Source organism: Drosophila ficusphila, unplaced genomic scaffold, assembly GCF_018152265.1.
Source record: "Drosophila ficusphila isolate 14025-0441.05 unplaced genomic scaffold, ASM1815226v1 contig_286, whole genome shotgun sequence".
Taxonomy (NCBI): Eukaryota; Metazoa; Arthropoda; class Insecta; order Diptera; family Drosophilidae; genus Drosophila; species Drosophila ficusphila.
In genome coordinates this window covers 6,658,513-6,680,410 of record NW_025064189.1, presented here as the reverse complement: position 1 = coordinate 6,680,410, position 21,898 = coordinate 6,658,513, and the positions used below count along the sequence as shown (strand labels likewise).

The window sequence follows — 21,898 nt, the reverse complement described above, 5'->3', positions numbered from 1 at the left end:
ACCACATATAAATGGTAAACAAAAACTTTCGAATTTCATATTATTTATCAACTTATCTCTTATGTTATAAAATAAGATATTTTAATAAAATTAAAAAAGAAATAAATATATATATATTGTTTTTCATATGAATTTGGGGATGACATTTTTAGACATTGACATTAATGATTTCACTAAGGGTGTCCTCCCAAAAGCCATCGATGAAATTGTCTCCCCCACGTCACCAACGAAATCATCAATGGCTTATACGAATTTTCTCCATACAAAATTCGTATAAGCCACCGATGACTCGTTCGATGAAACGGACAAAATTGTCATCCAGAGCGTCATGCATGACAAAACCGGCGATCCCATACAAATGACTATATGAATTGTCATCGGATAGCCACCAGTGGCTGCTTCCCCTGTCATCGGTGGGTCGTCGTCCATTTCATCGACGAAAAGCCACTTTTGGAACTGCAGGGTGTGTGTTGCTCTACGTGACACCGTGTGTATGTGTTTGTGTGTGCGAGTGTTTATGTTTGAGGTGGCGAATTTTTTGTATCTGTGCCATTTGTTGTGTTTTTCGCTTTCACACCCTGTAATCCAGGATGAGGGGGAAATTGGCTCGAGGGAATAATTGGACAGCATTAACTATCAAAAGAAACATATTTTAATTTTTAATTTTGATAAGTACTTTTGGATTGTTGTACAGTTATTATTATTATCACGTATTAAAAACAAGGCTTATGGTTTTTGGTTGAAAATAGTTAACATGTACAAAATATTAGTTAATTATTCATTTAAAACATTTAAAACATTTTTATATCCCTTATTAAAAGAGCAAAAAATGTTTAATCTATTCTAAAACCATTGATGGTTATTTTTACCTTGTTCAACATTTATTACCTAAATATCCAAAGGGTATTTCAGCCTCTCACCTGTTATTGCGCATCTTTATTCCATGTTTGCTTGAGTATTTTGTAATTTTTGTCTCGCTTTTGTTCTTCCCTGCTTTTTTTTCGCTTGTCTTTTCCTGGCTGTTCGGCAGAAAAGCAAACACTTTTCTTCGGTACTGGCGACTTTACATAGCCCCCTTTTGGCCCCGCCCCTTCACCCATTGTATTCCCTTTATCTGGGCCGTCTAGGCAAATGCCCCCATGGCTTATATTTACCTCTTGGCTTAAGCCAAGGCGAGACGTTTGTCTCTTGGCCGCCGGTTCTGTTTTCGGGTTTTGGGGTTTGCAAATGCACTGAGGGAAACGCAACTCTTAACCCATTTTTTAGCTATATCTTGTACCAAAATGTTTTTAAATTTATTTTCCTTTATTTTTAGGAATTAAGAATTTGATTACTTTCAAATCAGAAAACTGTATAATCTTACACTCAAAGTTAATATATATATATATCTTAACCATTTTTATTTATGTGTGCCAAAAATTTAATTATAAATTCCTACATTTATAGGAAGTATTTTTCAAAAAAGACTTCAACCTAATTAATTTGAAACAATTTATTTGTTGTTTTAATTGAGCGCAATTGGCACTACTGAAAATCGATAAAGTAAATACTAACTTGCTTAATTTGTGTGTTTGTGGAGGTTTTGAAAATATTATGCTTAATTAATTGTAGTACGAAATATTTGTATTATTTTTCCCACTGCAAAGGTTGAGCACTTTTTATTGTTGTTGTTGTTGTTGTGTTGTGAGGTTTTGGTTCCGTGTTTCGCCTGTTGACGCAAATTGCCAAAATTGCCTGCGGTTGTGTTTACATGGCGAATGTAACAGACAACAGACAAGTGACAGCCGCACGCACCGAATTCAAATAAAAGCCAATGCCAATGCCGCCAAGTCTACAAGTGGTGGGATGGTGGGTGGCTTTGGTTGGGCGGCTGGGCGTTGTGGGTGGTGGAAAAGCGGGCGGAAGGCCATGGAAAATGCAGGACGAGTCAGCAATCGTGCGGTACATTATTTAATTTTGACATGTGCTTGGGGTTTTGTCATCTGTATGTAAAGCTCGCCATGTAAATACCAATTGGCAATTCAAATTCGGGCTAATGTGCTTTTGATATATGGATTGAGGTTTCGGGCATATCCGTCAGTAAATTTATATAAGTACGTATCAATCGATATGGATTCTTGGCCAAGCTCATTTGCGGTTATCAATGGTTAGGCGTCTTTGATGATTTTATTGGTTCTCTCTCTATCGTTTGCCTTTCTCGATAAATCATTTGCATTTATGGCATGTGACAAGTCCGACTGCTATTTTAGCTGCCATTTCTATTTCCACTCCTGTGTGCTCTCCTCGATAACGACGGCCAGTTTTGATCCGGATTGATGGCACTTCCATTAAACATGGATCCAAATCAAGTCATTTCCGTTGACTGTTCAGAGCAGAATGGCTCACATTAACGTTGGCTGGATATTGGACAATATTTGTGCTCGATAAGTGCTCGTTAAATTGATTTTAAAAGTAGAACAAATTTTTAGTCTATTTGATACATCAGTATGAATCAGTTCATCCTTATTTAAAACATTTAGAAAAGTTTCAAATACATTTTCAATCAATAAATTTGTAGACCTCTTGTAAATTGCATTTCAATTTTATTATTTTCAGTGAGTTAAGGATCAATTAAAACAATCGAAGTAACAAAAGCACTTTATTGTTTGCTCGATAGCGTTTGCTTCAGTTGATAGTTTTTCCATTGCCCTTCGACTGTGAAAATATTTTCCCATTTCCTCTTTAACTTTTGCTCCTGTTGCCTGGCTTTGTTGTCTGCACTTTGCAATCTCCCTTCGGTTTTTTTTTTCTGCTTCGGTTTTGTGTATTTTTTGTGCAATGTTTGCCAATGGCCATTCACTTCTCGAGACATGGATTTGATTGCTCCGATACTTTTCAGTGTCTATCCTTCTCAACTTAACCGATTTACTACAAGTGGGCGAGATATGTCCATAAAAAAAAAGGAAATTATTTTAACAAGTTTTTCATCAAAAGAAATTTTATTTAGGATTATAAAAATGTTGTTTCCATCAAAGCATTTGTTTTATAAATTCATTGATTGTATAAATGCTGAAAAAGATACAAAAAACTGTATTAAAAAACTTTTTAAATTTTGTAAGTAGGGGAGAGTGGGGTAATGTCGTCAGTGGGGCAAAGTCGTCACTCGCTATTATCTTAAAAAATATAAGGGCTACCAACCCAATTTTTTTAGCGTAAGTGTATTGCACTATTCCTACATTACCAACGGAGTTTGGGAGAATTATAGGTTATGTGTAATTATTTATTCATCAGAAAGTGTTTCGGAGCCTCAAAAGTAATTTTTCTCCGGCGCAGAACTTTTTTTCTTCCAAGTACATTTTTGATCAAAGAAGTATAAAGATGAGTTATTATTGTTGAGAAATGTTTGGCGAACACGAGATGGTAGGTTGTGTAACACCTGATTCGAGTTTCGATTTGTTATTCATGTTTTTATCAAAAAATGTCGCGTGGGGCATTGTCGTCACTCAACGGGTGGGGCAAAGTCGTCACTGTATTATCTCAGACTGAAATACAAACTCGTATCAATTTATTATTGTTTTGTGATTGTTTATGTAAAGTATTAAATATAAAATATAATTTCTCCAAAATGTTCTTCAAAAAAAATAAAATTCTAAAAAGAGGTCGCCCAAAGAAAAATCTTTAAGAAATTCTGATTTTTGCTTTCTATCCTTCACTTAGATCTGAATGTGTCAAATTTTTGCAAAAAATAGGTATAGTGTTCCACTTTTTTATATGTATGAATATCAATAAATGTGTGTTTGACAAGTTGAAATAGTTTTGTGCACATGGGTTCCTATATTTGCATTCATTATTCTATGTGACGACTTTGCCCCAGGGGGGTGACGACTTTGCCCCACGATTTTTCAATTTTCCAATTTTGACTTCTTTCAGATAACAGTTTCGTATTAATAAACAAGTGAGAGGATGTCCGAAATACTTACTGCATTTTATAGCCAGATCTTTTCCGAATCCAACCATGTATATTACATGATAAAAATAAGTTATTTTATCAACAAATTACGCAATTAAAAAAAAAGTGACGACAATGCCCCACTCTCCCCTATATATTCTTTATAAGGTTCTTGGAGGGTTAATTTTTCTCTCCCTGCTAGTCGATTATTGCTCTGTTGAATGGCGGTGCCGAGATATAAATTTCAACAGTATACTTTTTTTCACCCACTTTATGCTTTCTTTCTATATTTCCTCGGTTTTTTGTGTGTGCTTGTGGCTCAAAAGCAAATCTGTGTAGTGGGCGCTTGTCCTTCCGCTTATCGAAGGGCTCCTCAGAACCCAGATGCTTTTTGCCGCTCTTCCAGCCGAGCCTCAATAAATCTACCATCCCATATCTTTGGGTCTTGCTTTCGTGTTTTTACAGCATCAACAACAAAATAACTCAAAGTGTCATCCAAACTCTTGAAGTCTATTGTGTTGGGCCTTTGTTGTGTATTTCCCCCCTGCACATCTCCCTCCATCTCGATGCGATGTCCTTTGCCCCGCTGCTTATCCTTACAAAACGTTTGACGGTTGCAATCGTCGGAGGTTACACGTGTTTCCACAGACGGCGAACGGGGGTCTCAAGTGGCGAATCATTATTTTCATCCGCTCTCGGCTGAATCGAAGCAATATGCAGTGGCCCACTATCCCTCTTCGAGTGGCGTTTTTATTAGGTGTATGGCTCTGTAAATCACTATGCCACCCACTCAACTACGTACAAATGTGTAGTAGAATGCCCATGCGAATACACTCACGACATGGCTGCCAATGAATTATTTCTGATGCTTTAAAATCTTCCTGATACAAATCTAGTATTTCTTTTTGATTTTCTTAAGAAATTCAAGAAATTAAGATAAATATCTTTCAAATAAATAAATAAATCTTTCAATCTGATTTTATTATTTATTCTAATATTCCGTAGTTGCATCTTTATTGTTATAAAGAATAATATTATTAAAATTATTTTTTATTTATTTTATTAATTAGATATTCTGCTTGCATGCATTCTACATATTAGTATTAGTAAAAATAAATTTATTTTGTTTTAAAATTCTGTTTTTTGTTGCATGTTATTTTTGATGCTTAGTTGTTAATTTAAACGAAAACCTCCTGAACTATTTTAAGTGTATACTTACGTATATACCTTATTCATGGTGTTTTAGCATTTGATAAGAATCTAAACAAAATGTATGACATTGTGGGGCTGCCATTTGTGCGAAGTGGGTCGCCCACGCAACAAAAGCCGAAATGGAGGGCTCAACAAGGAAGGAGCCGCCAAAGACCCAATTCCCATGCATATTCGTATTTTTTCCCCGGGTCTCTATGGACACCCCTCTTCGTTTTTATTCCCTCGATCTTCCCCTCAGTACCTTTATGTATTTTATGTTACCCACTTCAAGTTGCGCTGGAACTTATTACATATTATAAATCATATCATGGCCTGACATTCTGCTTAGCATACAATTTGCCAAGGAGCGGACCTTTTCCCACTCTGTCTTCGTTCGGCTCTGAAGGTCGAATTTAAAATGTGTACAAAACTTTCCAGGCAAGTTTTTGAATATCGTTTACGAAGCAAGTATTCCCATGGGAATAACTTAAAGTGGTTATTTTGTATTTTGAACAGATTTAAAATTGGTTAGTCGAGCTTTGGTAAAGAGATTTCGGGAAATTGCATTTTTTAATATTTTTTTTAATATTTTAGGGTCAGAAAAAGTTTATCAGTTCGACCTTTTAATTGATATGCTCCGTTATTTTATGCTCCCATAAATTTAGATACCATTAAAAGCGAACAACAGTCAATTTAATTGGTTCCCTCGCTTTGCATACCAATCATGGTTTATTATTAAACATAAATTTAAATAAAGTTTTTACAGTATACATTAATGTGGCAACGTTATGACATTAGCTAAAGTTGAACCTCCATTTGCGATTGCGATGCTCTTCCTTTTCGTTTTCGTTCCGGGGCTTTCGGGACTTGTGTTGCAAATACTGTTTTCCATTTTATACAAACAGCAGCGTGCCTTGGTTGACAAATTACGTAGGCTAATTAGCGTATATATCACATACTTCCTAAATTAAGAGCTAAAACTAAAAACTAAGACGTGTCTCGAGCAAGTTACTCCTTTCCTTTTTGCTTGCTCGCTCGTAAATATGATTTGGTATTATAGTTCTCTTAAATACAATTCTTAAACTGAATAAAAGTGTATTTCCCGTGGAAGGCGAAAGCATACAGTATGTACATACGTCATTTGCGTTTGCTTAGTAATAGTAACTCTTGTTTCGTTTTTAATTAAATATTTTTTTCGTAATTTCATAAGAATACTTTGATTTTGTTGCTGCGGAAGTTCGTTGCTTATCGTTTTCTTTTCGATTAATTTATTTTTGTTGTGTTGCAAGTGAAAAGTAAAAAGTTAAAATGAGATCAATACCAAACAAACAAAAGCAAAGGCATTAGAAGGACTTGGCTGTTTGGTATTCCAATCTAAGCGATCAAACTGAATGTTTTAAAGTGACCAGGCCTGGCTTGCACGCACCGATAACATTTTCAACAGCCAGTGTGGCCACACTTTGAAAAAGCAAACAACATTTAGTTGGAAAAAAGCAAAATACTTAGGTCTAAGTGCAACTTTTCTTCTCTATTAGTATTGTTATTAGTATTTCGAAAGATCTCTTGCTCAGATGCTGTGGTCCAGAATGGAGACCGGATTGTAGGAACGTTTCTTGGCACGCTGCTGGTAAATGCGGAAGCCCATAATCCCAATGGCAATGGTGGCTATGCCCGCATAGGCCAGAAGCCCATAATAATATAGGTTGTTTTGGCTAACCACCTCCACGACTTTCGGTTGATCGAAGGCATTGTGGCAGTTGCTGGTGGCCAGCGGTGCAGCAGTGGTTGTGGTTGTCGTTGAAGTTGTTGTTGTGGTGGCTATAAGCTCTGCATTTCCCTTAGTGGTCATTGGATCGGGCAGCAGTGGCGGCAATGGATCTTCTTCTGGTGCCTCAGGTTCATCGCCATAATCAATGTAGGAATCATCGCCCTGCTTTTCATGCGGCATGGGTGCACATTTGGGCCAGCAGACCGGGCAACAGGTATCCTTAAGCATGACCTGCCTTTCGCTTGGGCAATTGAGATTGCCGCAAAAGGACATTGTGCACTTCGGTTCGCCCTTCACGCACTCACACTCCTGGCAGGCATCCGTCCAGGTTTCCCCATCATTGTAGAACACTCCCGGAATCTTGGAGGCGCACACGCTCTCGGATTTCTCGTCACACGTCTGGTGGCAAATCTTTAGTCCCGAGGTGCAGTTGCAGCGCTGGCATTGCTTCAGCCAGTGGAAGTTCGTGTCGCGGGCCACCGTGCAATTCGGTTCCGTCCGGCATTCGTAGGTGCCGCAACATTGTCCGGGTGTCTGCATATTTTCCGGCACCAGCTCCACCACCACTTCATCGGCATCCGCATCCGCAACCGCATCTGAAGCGCAGTCCGGAATGTAGCAAGTTTTGCACACACACTTGCGATTCAAACAGCACTGGACGAAATCCTTGTCGGAGATCAGGGTGCTATTGTACGACACCGCTGCAGATACTCCATCGGGCGATGATGATGAAGTATCACCGCTGGCCGGCAGCTCCACCGCATTCGATTTAATCAAGTCCACCGCAACGAGGTTCACGCGCACCGAACTGTCCGCCGGGCATTGCATTTCGGCGTCCGGCGGGCATTTAATCGCCTCACACACATCCGGCAGCGGATCCTGGCCAACTGTAACGAAATTATGGTCGGTAAGTTTCGGCCGTTAGTGGTGGTCAATAAAATATGAGGGTCTCAGTTGCAGCTTAGGTGCGCCCGAGTAGTAATGGACGTGGGGTGGTCTTAATGGGGGTCACCTCAAGTGGTGCTGGCTTCTTTATGGCAAAGTGCAGGGCTTAAGTACAAGCTAGAAAGTAACAATAGTGGTGCCAAGTAAAGCTACTTTTCGAGGCACAAATAAACTGAAGTCTTGCTGGAAAGGGCAGTACTTTTTGCTAACTGGATTGAAACGTAAAAGAAAATTAAATACATTCTGCTGCAGCATCAATAAAAACTTAAAAATTCTATACATTTTAAAGCCTAAACTTTGTCAAAATAATAAAATGTTTCGCCAAGTTTATATTTATTGACAATAAGTATTTGATATCGAGCTAAAAACCATTGGTAAATAAATAAAAATGGAAATTGTTTTCCATTTCAATCGGAAATATTAAATAGAGAAAATATGTATATTTATTATTATATATTATTATATTATTTTATATTCATATATTTCATTCAATTTATATCTCATACTATATAAACCTCGTTCGAACTCTTTCTCAAATGAAACTTTAATGTTTAAAACTCGATATCTACAGTGAATTTATTATCCTCCACCCTTGGAGCGTATTTTTTCACAAGTTTGCCCATTTCTTTGCCTTAATTATAGCTCCTTTATTTTGCAGGGTCGACGAAATAAAACTGAATGCATTAAGGTCAACTTATCGGATCGAATGTCCGTAGCTTATCTAGGTAAGTGATTCATTAACCTGGGACACCGGAGCCCCGCCGAGTGGAAAAGTAATGGAATAAACTTGAACCAATTAAAGTTTTTCCCACTTGCCATTGATTGTTGACGGTGTTTGCCTTCCATTAATTTTATATTCTATACCTGAGACTAAATTCACTGAAGCACTTTTCTCTGTTTTCTTCCCATTTTTCCTTCTTCGCGAGTTCCCTTTCATTTGCGGAGTTTTCTCCTTTCTTCGAAACGTGTGCGCTCATTGTTCAAGTTAATTTGTCATTTTCACTCGCCCATATAATGGGATTTTTCCTCTCGTTCTTGCCATGCCCTTTGACTTTTTCGTCCGTCGGTTTTTCCTTTTTCCGGGTAAACAATCAAGTTCTGTTCGGGACAAAAGTAAATATCTGGCTGGAAAAATCTACTTGATTTAAGCATAAGAATCTCCCAAGCCTGTCGAATATTAAAAACTAAACTTTTTCGGCATTTTTTGGTTCCTTTCTTTGGCCCATGGACTTTGATGTCGGGGGCGCAGAATGTTTGTGGGGATTGTTTGGCGGGTCGGAGGATTTTCGGTGGGTCGGCGGCCGCTTTGAAGGAGCCCAACAAACTTCTTACACTTTATTTAATTAAAGTTTTACTTGTTCGTTGTTTTTCGCATTTGTCCGCTGACGCTGTCGTGTTATCAGCGGGACAGCTGGGACAGTTGTCAGCCGCCTCGTATCCGCAGTTCGACTTTGAAGTTTTGGCGGCGGGAGGTTAGATTTAAACGAGGCATGTCCAAAAAATAAAAACAATTTAAATGCGGCTCAACCTGATTGCGGCGCCAAAATGTGTTCGTACTTGGGATTTGGCGGAGGTTATATGCTCTATTTTGTATTTACTCATTTTAGTCGAATTAATGATTTATTTACACCTGTTGTATGAATCAAAAGTAACAGATATTACGTTTATTTCCTTACAATTTTCCCTACTTTTCAATATAACAGTCATGCCTTATAACGAATTAGTTTTAGCCATTATACATAACAATTTACAAAATATTATATTATCGAACTTGACTTGTTTAACAAATTATCTCAACTTCAAAATTGAACTTTAGTACTTTTTTTTCTTAATATGTAATACTCTAGAAATTCTTTTCTTTTTCAACAATGCACAAAACTAATATCTTTAAACCTTATTTTTAATCTTAAATTTCATTGAAATTTGATTAGTTGGTGAATGTTGAAATGAAGGAAAGTGGATTTCAAAAATGTTAATAATTTTTATATTGCAGATTTGTACATATAAAATGGCCCCGCCACCTTAACTAAAAAGAAACTAATTAAAATATTGATATGCAGATTCTTCAAGCTGCATCCGATAAAAATAGATACCTCTCCGGCTGGTGTAGAGTGCCATAAAAAATGTGAATGAATTAGCCGTCAGACGAGGACATTGCATCGCAATTTGCAGCGAGCGGCGGAGCAACTGTGGCAACTGTCAGACTGGCCAACCGGCCACCTAACCCAGATAAAGAGCAAACCGCACACTTGGCTGCCTATTCAGATAGAGTCGGGGCCGGCGACAGAACCAGAAGCTATAGAATCTGGGAACCAGCGGCTAGAACCAGATACAAGATACCCAAGGAGGAGGACAAAAGCGCACACAGGCTTTGTGGATACATGGATGGCTATTTTTTTCCTTTTTTTATTTATATTTTTTCTATATATTTCCCCACTTCTGCTGCCACTTTTGCTCTTCGGTGAGAAACTTATAAACAGCCGTGGAAAGTTTTCATAAAGGATGAAAGTACGAACTCGAACACATACACACACACACACTCACACACATACTAACACATACAGACACTCGAGTGTTTTGCATTTTATGTAGCATGAATGCAAAAAAAAAAAAGGACAAGAAGGGGAGAAAAAACTCTTTAAAAGCGAAAAACTTTTTTAATAATCCAGCGACAACGTCCTGTCTTTGTGGCCTGCGGATACAGATACAAATGAGAAGATACGAGAACAGGGAATCTCTTCAGTCGAGTGGGCCAACTGTTTCAGGAATTTAAATTGTTAGTTTATTTGCCGGCGCTCGGCACTGATTGGAAATCCAGTTTAACCCCAAAAACACAATCGCATTCACACAAACACCTGAAGCGACTTGCAAATTGAGTGATTTTGGTGGCAGGCAGGCATCTGTATCTGTATCTCTGAGATTGATTCGGCATCTGCTGGGGCAAGTAAGCCACAGACCATAAGCTCTCCGATTTTACCTAATATCAATCCGAGTATCTCGGCCAATGTGATTTTCCCCTGTCTTGTTAACCAATCAGCCTTCCATCCATCCATCCATTCGACCATCTATCCATCGGCGAACCCTTTTGTTGTGGCACTTTTGGGCTGCTCACTGAGTGTGTTATCTGGCCAGATTATCTGGCTGAGTGAACGCCTTGGCTAAACGAAATTCAATCAGGCTAATAGCTGGCGTAACCACACTTGGAAAATATTTTTCATGAATGGAAATTGCCGCTCAATCAAAAAAAACTCTACGTTTTCAAAGTAGCTTTGTGTTTCCTTTTGCAAGAGCTGGCAAAACAAAAAGATTGCAAAAATCTTGTATTTCTTTGGGATTAAAATTGTTGTTTATATTTATTATTTGGAAATGTGTGTGTAGTTTTAGGATTTGCTTTAATAAAATGTAATCCTTTCTTTAATCTGGTTTAATACTATGTTGTTGACAATAAAATTTGATGCGGGATTTACTTGTTCTTTAATGCTTGGGTTGTGTAAGCAACCTGAACGTTAAGAAAATAAGTATTATTGCAACATAAATTTATACTCTATTTAACAATATTCATTTTTCCTTTAAATGTTAAGGGTGATATTCAAATATAAATCGTTAAGATGGGAATATGCAATGATCTTTTTAAGCTTATAGTGTTTTAGAAAGCTTTCTGTTTCCCTTAAAAAGTAGCTAACCCCCCAAATCGACTTCCCGAGGAGGCACTCATATTTTCTCTGAGTGCAGTGCCTTGAGTGCCGCCTGTGGCTGTGATTCGATTATGCCACTGCCTTTGGGCGAGCCACTAGCAGTTGCGTTCCCCGTTCGGTTCCAAGCGAATCGAATCACAGCGATGCCGCCGCGCTGGCTACATTTGCTGGGCTCTGCGGCCCTGTCCCTACTGTACAGGCTGACCAGGGTGTTCGGCCTGCTGGCCACGGCCAACTCGAGTCCACGGGGAGTGCAGAGGATGAGGCGGAGCCTCTACTGGCGCATCCACGGCTGGCTGATGCTGATCTTTGTGGGCGTCTTCTCCCCCTTCGCCTTCTGGGTTATCTACAATCGAATGTCCTTTCTGCGACAGAATAAAATTTTGCTTATGATTGGCTTCAATCGATACGTTCTGCTGCTGGCCTGTGCCTTCATCACTCTGTGGATACACTGCTCGAAGCAGGCGGAGATCATCGGGTGCCTCAATCGATTGCTCAAGTGCCGCAGGCAGTTGCGAAAACTGATGCACACCCCGAAGCTGAGGGATTCGCTGGATGGTTTGGCCACCAAGGCCCACCTGGTGGAGGTGGTCGTGCTGCTGTGCGCCTTTATGCTCTCCTGGGCTCATCCCATCCAGGTAATCAAGGACGATCCCGAGGTGCGAACGAACTTCCTCTACGCCTGCAGTTGTTTTTTCATCCCCATCTGCCAACTCATCCTGCAACTCTCCCTCGGGATGTACATCTTGGCGCTTCTATTTCTCGGCCACTTGGTTCAACACTCCAATCTGCTGCTGGCCACAATTCTCGCGGATGCTGGGAGAATTTTTGAAAATTCCCTTACAGCCGGTTTTGGCCGAAATCGCCGGGAGCTCTACAGAAATCAACAGAAATGGTTGTCCCTCGAGCTGTGGAGCCTACTTAATGTGCACCGGCAACTGTTGAAACTCTACCGCACTATTTGCCATCTGTGCGGTGTACAAGCTATATGTTTTGTGGGTTATGTGCCCATAGAGTGCATGATTCACCTGTTCTTCACGTACTTCATGAAGTACAGCAAGTTCATACTGCGAAAGTTTGGCAGATCGTTCCCGCTCAACTATTGGGCGTTTGCCTTTATGATTGGTCTCTTTACAAATCTTTGTATGATGATTTTGCCCACTTACTACTCGGAAAGGAGGTTCAACTACACCAGGGAAACCCTCAGGCGCGGATGTCTAGCTTTTCCCTCCAGAATCACGGTCAAGCAACTCAAACACACTGTAAGTTGGATATATGTTTTAAATATACGATATTGTACGATTTAAAATATACTATACTCGTACAATCAGAAATCAAATAAAAGCCAGTGCAAATTTAAATCTATATTATTGATAGTTATAAAATCTCTATTATATTAAAAAAGAGCTGACTCATTAGTTTCGTATAAGTACAAAAACTATTTATATGCTAATAAGATGAGTGCGAAAATTTGAGTAAAAAATTGGTATTAGAATTAATCAAGAGTAATTTATATTCAGCGTGAATTGATCGTAAATCGCACCTCATCAAATACTAATCATTGCTGATTGGAATTATAATATGTTTTTAACTATAATTGGAGAAACATAATGATATGAAAACTACATGAAAGAGAAACACCGACTTAGCAGTTAAATAAATGAATAAACAGTGGCTTCCAAACATTTGTTGGCTCTATTAAATTAAATTTCCTGTTTTAATAGTTGCTAAATCTGCTTGTAAATATTTTTCTTATTTCTTATTTATTTATTTAAAGCATATATATTTTATAAATGGTTTTTAATGCACTTAATCTTTTTCCAATTTTGTATCCGTAGATGCATTACTATGGTCTGTTTCTGAAGAACGCGGAGTATATATTTGCCGTCAGCACCTGTGGACTTTTCAAGCTTAACAATGCATTTCTTTTTTGCATTGTGGGGGCGATGTTGAACTACCTGATGATACTAATTCAATATGATAAGGTCCTAAACCAATAGCTGACAAAATCCCCAGACAATGGCAATAAATAAACACACAAATTAAACTGTTCCCTTTGTTAAGGTTGGGTAAATATAATATATAATATACGATCTTGCAGAATCGCATGGCTGGGGTGGCTTTACTTACGTGTCGTTGCACTGGGAACAAATACGAGTAAACATATTATTAGCATCTGGTGCAAGCACCTCCTTTGCTCGTGTAAGCTTGGCATATTTGCTCTGTTTGGCTTTTCAGTGGGGCTCTTGGTGACTGGGAGGTGGAAAGTGGGTGGTGGGTGGCGTTGGGCGTTGGGCGGTGGGGTGCCGACAGCAGCTGATGACAATCGATATGACCTTGCCTGGTCACCGCGAATTGTTTGCGAATTTCTGGCTCGCTATCAAATCATATAAATGTCTCGTTATAATTTGCGAAAATCAAAATCAATTGGCATCTTCTCGGCGAAAATGAACTGCAAAGAGAGTGAAACGACAAAATTTTATCAAAAATGTCTTCTGCAGAAATATTTTGTTTATTTCAAATCTCTAAAGAATAATTTTCTTTTTATACAAGGTAAGAAAAATAAGTTTAATTGCCAAAAAATGTGCACATAATGTGGATTCCACCCAATAAACTATATTTTGCAAAGATTAAATTAATGTATTTCTTTGAAATTTTTTCCCTAACCCCTCTTTATTGTTTTAGGAAATACCTTAAAGTCCGAAGCAAAACAGATTCATTGGAATGTAATAAAAAATGGTGTTCCCATTTCGCAAACATTTTTTCTCTCTGTGATCAACAAAATTTATTTGTTATTCCTCACATCTGATGAAATGCGAATTCTAATTCGATTGCATTCGCCAGAAAAAGGAAAAACAGAATAGCGAAAAGGCAGTAAACACTCAAAGCGTTAATAAGAAGGTGCCTTCGAATCGAAATGCCCATCTCGACAGAAAAAATAAATGTTTCGGGTTCTCGGGTCGGTTTGGTTTGCTTTGGTTTGCCGTTTCGTCACTGCTAAAAATAGCAACCTTTTTTTTTCGACTCTGCGAGTAGTTTTAATGACCAAGTGCCAGTCTCTCATTTTTGGGACGTCGGGTATGGGTATGGGTATGAGTATTGGGTATGAGTATTGGGTATGGGTATGGGTATGGGTATGTAGGGGGTATCAGTGAGGGTCGGGGTCAGCTTTTCCCCGGCAACTGAAAAATGTTTGTGCATGTTTTCTGGCTTTGCTGAATGGACCTGGCACTGAAAAGGCACTGATAAAGGTACACGACCCACACAATGTCCGAACAAGGGGGGTATTTGGGTAGAAAATTGGGGGCGGACACAGATGCCTTGTCCCGGGACTCCATAAAAGACCTGTCCATGTCCAGGCTCGTGTCCGAATCGAACAAATTTGTGCGTGTGTGCACAGAGCAAAAACAAACATTATGAAAATTAAATCATATGAAAAAAAAATATTTATAGTTTTCGCAACGTGAAATTTAAATTATTAAATAAAAACAATTGATTCGTAGGTTACGGGATTAAAAGTGTTTAAATGAAATTATTATACGTTGAAAAATTTGGATGTTAAATGTTTATGATAAATTATCTTAAGTTGAGACAATAATTAATATAACCAGGTATATATTGTTGTCTAAGATAACATATTGCTTAATTCAAGGCTCAATAAATAATGCATAACATTTTCTTTGGTTAGATTCTATTTTGTGATACCATATTATAATATAATATTTAATCCTTTTAGTGGGTTTCCTCTTTACTTTCACACTTTCACCATTTTTACAGTGTGTTATTGGCATTGAATGTCCAACGATGATTTGCTTTTCATATGCATTCAATCAAATCCTAAACGCATCCACCCACTCTCCTGTCAGCCACGCCGGAGATTTAAAAGATACGATCCCTCTACTCCATTCAGCTGAGCTCTGTTTAGTTTTTTGTGTGCGGGGGAAACTGAATTTCCTTTCATCAAATTTCAGGTGGAGGACAAAACAGCAGCTGGCGCAAATGAGAGAGCTTTACGACCTTATCTTATCGACTGCACAATTTGCATTACTCAGACCAGGTAGACAAAATTCGGTGAAAAACGCTTTAATTACGGAGTGTTGTTTTTCACTTAGGCGATAAACCCGAGCTGCCAGATTCCTGTTGCATGCATATCTCCCGAGTGAGTCCACTCATGATTACACATCCAACTGCGATATATATCGTACATATACAGATGTACATGCATGTGGAAACCGACTGTTTGCGGCCATAGAAACTTTTCTGGGAATTTATTTGCTTTGGACGAGAGTACGAGTATGCCGGTTCAGTAACCTATGGATTGTGTGCTGACGCCTCAAAGAGAGTTCCCCATAAACATCGTCTATTTGGCTAAGCGGAGCCATAAACAATTCCGGATTAATGAACCCAAAAAAACACAAGAAAAAATTCGAATATATAAAAGGAAAAACGGGCGAACAAGTAGTCCGAAAATTGGATATAAATGGCAACAAAAAATGAATGGGATATTCCGAGAAGTTGGCCTGACAACAATCAGCGCAGATATTGTTTGTATCTGGAGGAATTTTAATTATCGTCTCGTTGGCTTCACCAAACAGATCTTATCTTATTTGGGTCGGATTTTGTCGGATCTTTTAATCTCAGCTTCCTGTTGTCACTTGTTTTCTTTTTACGCTCTCACCTTCTGACTTTCGATTTTGGGAAAGTTCTCCCTAAATCGAAGCACAAAAACTAGAAAATCATTTTTAGGGAATGATATGATATCAATGGGAAAAGTTTTCCCTAGCCTTCTAATAAATTAATAACATAATAATTGCTGGGCGCGTAATGTATCTGCGATTAGAAATTAGAAGTCGCAATGGAATTCAAAAAGTTTTGCTTTTCATACATACATATAAACCTAATCATTTGGTGTTTGATAAATATAATGATAACAAACTGATATCATATGGAAAAGGTTTAAAAAAAGAAGAACTTCTTTACCAAGAAACCGTACTAATGCTTAAATACATAAAACAGGCATTTAACTGCTTAGAGTTTTCCCGTTTGCATTTTCTATTTGCTTTGGAGGTAGTGCATATATACTCGCTTAACTGAGCGATTACCTTCGGGCATTCTTCTCAGCTTATATCTGTAGTATCTGTATATCTATGTATCTGTATCTCGGGTAGTGTGCGGTAATCGCATATTTGTGTAGATGACTAAATTCCGATAGCGGCAAAGTAACTTTTTCCCTCGCACAAAGACAAAGGGGCTGTGAAAAGTGGGAGGTGATTGTGAGTGAGTTGGCAACGACGAATGGCAATTTGACTATGAAACGCTGACGAATGCCAACTTCCAGTTCCTTTTCCACTTTTCCCACTTTTCCTACATTTCTACTCGGTTCTGCATAGTTCATCATCTTTTTACCTCGAACGCAAGTTAAGCTTTATTATTGCCATAAATTTCACTTGAATGCGAAATCTGATGCATCTATGCGATGCTTCCAGTTTGGCTTTAGCTTTGGGCTTTAGCTACGGCTTTTTCTTTTCTGCTGTTTATCTTTCGAGCGGCAACACACACACACACACACACACATATGCAAAACCCGCCTGGCTCTGTGTGTGTGCGTGTGCATAAATACTTGCGAACACACACAACTGCCTTGGTATTTGCTCGTGTTCGCGTACAATAATTTCACGTTCAACAACTTTTGGCTTTTTGATGAGCCAGCAGCAACAACAAAAGCAACAACAAAAGGAACAACAACAGCAACAGCAACAACAAGAGTAACAACAACAGCAACAACAAGAGTAACACCAGCAACATCAGCAACAGCAGCAACATCGGCACAGCAGCAACATCAGCAGGCCGCACTTGAAAGTTACGTTGGAGGAAAGGGGGATTGGGATTGCAGGGTGAGGCGATTACAAAGGGTACTATGGGGTTAAGAGCGGGGATTTTTTTCGGAGAGGAGGGGAGGGATGGGGGGTTGGGGAGGGGGCTTACGGGGCTAAGAGCGAACCTCATGTGCGGGCAGCTCGGCTCTTTCTGTTGCCATAGCCACCGCTACTGCCATAAAGCTCGTCATCTCTTTTCAGCGCATTGCAATTCGGAGTTGGCTTGCAAAATTTTAAACGAAAAAGAACACGGCTCAAAAATAGAGTAATTTTGCAAAACAATAATATTAAATATAAAAGAACTTGTATAGAATATTATAACAGTTTATTTATTTCATACTATTAAATCCATAATTTTACATGCCTAACCTTCTGTGATTGTAAATAGCATTGTAACATTTTGATAGCGATGACGTCAAATGATTTTGCTAAATGCTTAATAAATCCGCCTTCTGCTTTGGAATTCAGTGAGAAATTTATAGTTTTTACGTCACAGTTTCATCTTGAGTCAAATACGCCTTTATGGACCATATGAAAAATATTAAATGAATTTAACTACATGTTGGAATTTCTATAGAATCATAAAATTTTGGTTGTTGCTTCCCCTTTATGCGATGCGATAAAATTATAAGGAAAAATTATGGGATTAATGATCTAGTTTGTATTTAATGCTTGATTTGAGGTTCGTTTGGTTCTATTTTATTCACCACGTAGGATTATTTATTTGAAAAAAGAAATAGATAAATGACAAGAATATAATATAAAGCATCACCTGGTTGTATATTATAATGTTTGCACATATTTTTTGTCAAATCTCGTGTTGTTTATGCCCAGCAATATTTTCGCTTTGGTGTCTACAAATTATATGACTTTCGGAAGTTCATGGATATATCTTTTTTTCACCTACAGAAGTTATACAAATTGTATGCAAAGTATTATTCAAATTCGTATTCAAGTTTGCAGCGGAGTCTGAAGCATACATATTGTTTTGATGTTGGCTTCCAATTGGCTTCTTGTTGATGCGAAATGGTATCAGATTTCATCGCAGTGTACGCCGCTGGTCGAAGTCGTCGTCTCGTCTCGTTTCATGACGGTTTTGTTATGCTTTTGGTCGCTTTGCCTCGCTCTGACCTCTGAATTTGCTCGATGCCGCTCGCTTTTTGCCCAGAATACCCTTTCAAGGTGGAGTCTGTAAAGTTTTTCAGTCAAATTTTTGTGTTGCGGAGCAACTGGCATTGCCATTCAGTTGCTGAACTTTCATTTGCATTTCGCTGAGCTGGTAATGGGAATCGCTTTGAACTCTAAATGGTTTGCCAGCGGGATTTGATGGAGTTCTTCAATGGTTTCAAGCTCAGAACGATTCAAAGATGTGAGTAAAAAAAGGGAGTTACCTTGTTATTTATGTGTGTCTTACTTTTTATTGAATTCATAAATACATTCTAAGCTTTGGATTGTTTCTTCTTAGGGCATTAAAACTTCCACTTTGAGTTCTAAGTTTCTCCTTGTTATGGCTTTCATTTATTTTCTCTGGTTTTTTATTTTGTGGAGTTGGTTTTTTTCTACTAGAGTTTTTATTTCAGAGAATAGCATGAATGTTAAAGAGTTATTCTCATAGCAAACGTATGCATGCATAAGTTTAATAATCCCCGCCTAATAGTTTAATATATGTACACGATTCAAAGCATTGGATAAAGTTTCTAACATGCCTCTTTTATCCTAATAAATAATTATTAATTTTTTCTAATATTTATTATATTTCTTTTTCATTTTGAGATATAAGAACTGCTTAGAAACGCATCGTTTGTTTCTAATAAAACCCCTTAAGCGTGGCTTATATCTGAAATATTCGGCCATAACTCTTGTCGGACGCATCTTAACGAATTTTCCCTAGGGCATTGAAACTTCGACTCCGTCACGTAAGCACTTCCCCCTCCGACTTTTATTTATTTGCTCTGGTTTCTTATTTTCGGCGTTGCTTTTCTGCTCTCGGCTCTTTAAAGCTTGCCCCGCTTATTTCTTTTTTTTTGTATATTTTTTTTTTGTGTTTCTGCGAGTAGTTGGGCTTAAATAAGTCTTTAATGGGGTGTGCGTGCCGCTGCGGAGCGGGGGTATTATATATAGTCATAGTCAGGTACTGGTATCGTAAGGTAGGGCTAATGAAATCAAATTGTTCGATCGTTGCGATAAATTTCCAACCACCTCTGCCTAATTTCTGTCCATTTACGCATGCCGCTTTGCGCTTTTAACCTTGATTTCTTAGTGTAAACAAAAAGTGGGGGAACAAAAAAAAAGATAAATACAAATAAAAACGCGACACTGGCCAAGTGACAGCCAGCGAGTGGGAGTGAGATACATGATAAACGATGCCGAGATACAAAGATACATCGAGCATAGTTATACGAAAAGCTTTCAGCATTTGACGATCTGTCAGTCGCGCCGACTATTTGTCCCTGTGTATTTTCTCATCTGGTGTTTGCCGTTTTCATCTGTTTTCGCTATCGGGCTTTTTATTAAGTTACCTATTTATAATTTGTTTATTATTTAGCAAATGCCTGCGAATAATGTTTAAATAGACCTCAGGCAGCATCTGGAAATCGCTTAGGAAACGCAAAAACGCCAAGGAAAAATATAAAAAAAAAAAACAGAAAAAAAACGTACGCCAAATCCATAAATATTTTATAAATGACGTTATTGTACAGTTTTCCCCGTGGTTATATTATTAGCTATGCTATCTTATCTATGTACGCTCGACGTGTCCCAATGTGCGTGTCGGTGTTTGTTTGTATAGCCATATTGGGTGTTTGTATGGGCCAACAACGCTACCGTCATTACCCTTCTACTTTTATGCTGGCTTATATAATCAGCGAAAAAAAAGGTAGTACGACGAACAGAGAACGGGGGAGAGAAAAATGACTTAGTCGCAGATTCCCCAGCACCGTATAGTATATAGATTATGTACAATCTGTGGAATGCGCTTCTACACACCTGCCACGTAAAATTCGTTTTGTTTTTCTTGTCACTCGAGCATAAATTGTGGTTTTTCACATGATTTGCTGTTTGCTCATTACACTACACACATTTCTTTTGTATTTTTAAATTTTTTTTTTTTCGTATTCGTGGGCTTGGTTAGCTGTTTTTTTTTTTTATAACATGGTTTCTGTTCACTTCACAAAACGAAAATTAATTGTGGCTGCTTAAATCGAGACTTTTTAGTCGACAAAGCTCACGCGATCACTGCTGAAATTTAACTGAATTTTTAAGCTTGTTCGCCGCAAATTTAAAGCTTGTTGGAGACCTAAGTCGTATTCGCTCTTCGGGGGGAGAAAGAGAGAGATGGTTTGGGGTCTTGGGGGAGAGCGTGGCGCTCAGAGAGTGAGATTGCGCGAAAGAAAAGCTCCCTCTCACTCTCTCTTGGCCCGCATTCTTTGCAGCCATGCATTAAATCTTTTTTTTGTTGATCTTTTACCGGCTAGCCGGCTTCTTCTATGACAGCCTTCTCTTTATTCGTTTTCTCTCATCCAATGAGAGAGAGAGAGTAGCTCCAACTGCTCTCCCCCAATCTTTCATTTTCTTTCTCCCTCTTCTTGGCAAGCTCTCTCACAGCTTTTAATTGGAACAAAAAAAAACATAGATCAACGTCAAAAAACAACAGGTCGTAAATTTTGAGAGCAAGTGAGCTTATGGAATTTCGGCGAGTGCATCACGTGCAAAAATTGCCGTATTCGCGAATTTGGGAAAAAACAACTTCTGCAGCGATCGATCACACGCATTTTAATTGGTAATCGCGGGGCTGGGAAACCGAAGAATCCGACGAAAAACGCAAAGATCGTTGCCTCCATTCCGCATTTTCAGGCCAAGGCGTGTGCGCCATGCCAATGCAAAATGCAAAATGTTAAATGTGAAGTGCTAAATGCGAAATGGAATATCATGACAACACCCGCTCACGCCCATTGAATCGGCGGCGTTGCGGATAAATGTAATATGCAAAATATGCAAGAAATGTATTAACATACGAGTGCACTTGAAACAAATATCCTGATTAAGAAAAGATACTCAGAGTTATTTTTAAGAATTTTTAAGAAGCAGTATTTATGGTTTGTTATACAGAAACATAATGGTTTTTGTGTTTATTAAAGTTAAATTATATTTAATTTTATGATTGAATATTGTATACCATAAACTTCTTTTAGTGTTCGGTATCCGTATGCATTTATTCGGCTGCCGGTATAATCCGCTTGTACTTGCAGATTGTTCAGGTGACTAATTGCCAAGTGAGCGGCGCGTTGGCGAATGAGTAATTTTTCGATTCGAATTTGTAGGCTGGCTTTGCTGCAAGTGTCGGGAATAAGATGAAACAATGTCAAGGGAACGCTGCTGCTGTTGGATTTATTGGATTTGCATATTAACAGATCTGGCATAAATATTAATTCAAGCTGTCAGGGAGTCATTGGGATTGTTTGGAATCCCACTGTTTGCGGAAATTTGAGGTGATCAA

General features: G+C 38.4%; 2 protein-coding genes across 2 annotated transcripts; one reads left to right on the top strand and one right to left on the bottom strand.

The window, feature by feature from the left end:
- Positions 1–5,811: 5,811 nt before the first annotated feature.
- Positions 5,812–20,636, bottom strand: LOC108100570. Its single transcript, XM_017204548.2, has 3 exons — positions 20,389–20,636; positions 13,658–13,979; positions 5,812–7,774 (listed from the first exon to the last, which is right to left on the bottom strand). Exons 2-3 carry the CDS (start codon positions 13,740–13,742, stop codon positions 6,687–6,689), a joined length of 1,173 nt encoding a protein of 390 aa, XP_017060037.1. The 5' UTR covers positions 13,743–13,979; positions 20,389–20,636; the 3' UTR covers positions 5,812–6,686.
- LOC108100569 (putative gustatory receptor 77a) lies at positions 9,316–13,647 on the top strand. The gene is made up of 2 exons (XM_017204547.2): positions 9,316–12,789; positions 13,366–13,647. The coding sequence occupies exons 1-2, from the start codon at positions 11,599–11,601 to the stop codon at positions 13,525–13,527; spliced, it is 1,353 nt and encodes a 450-aa protein (XP_017060036.1). The 5' UTR covers positions 9,316–11,598; the 3' UTR covers positions 13,528–13,647.
- Positions 20,637–21,898: the final 1,262 nt, after the last annotated feature.

Excerpts from the sequence above, each read along its gene's own strand:
- LOC108100569 (XM_017204547.2), top strand. The coding sequence starts at position 11,599 with ATGCCACTGCCTTTGGGCGAGCCACTAGCAGTTGCGTTCCCCGTTCGG. Across the intron at positions 12,790-13,365 it reads TCAAGCAACTCAAACACACT|ATGCATTACTATGGTCTGTT; the intron begins GTAAGTTGGATA and ends TTGTATCCGTAG.
- LOC108100570 (XM_017204548.2), bottom strand. The coding sequence starts at position 13,742 with ATGCCAAGCTTACACGAGCAAAGGAGGTGCTTGCACCAGATGCTAATA. Across the intron at positions 7,775-13,657 it reads TGTTCCCAGTGCAACGACAC|TTGGCCAGGATCCGCTGCCG; the intron begins GTAAGTAAAGCC and ends ATTTCGTTACAG.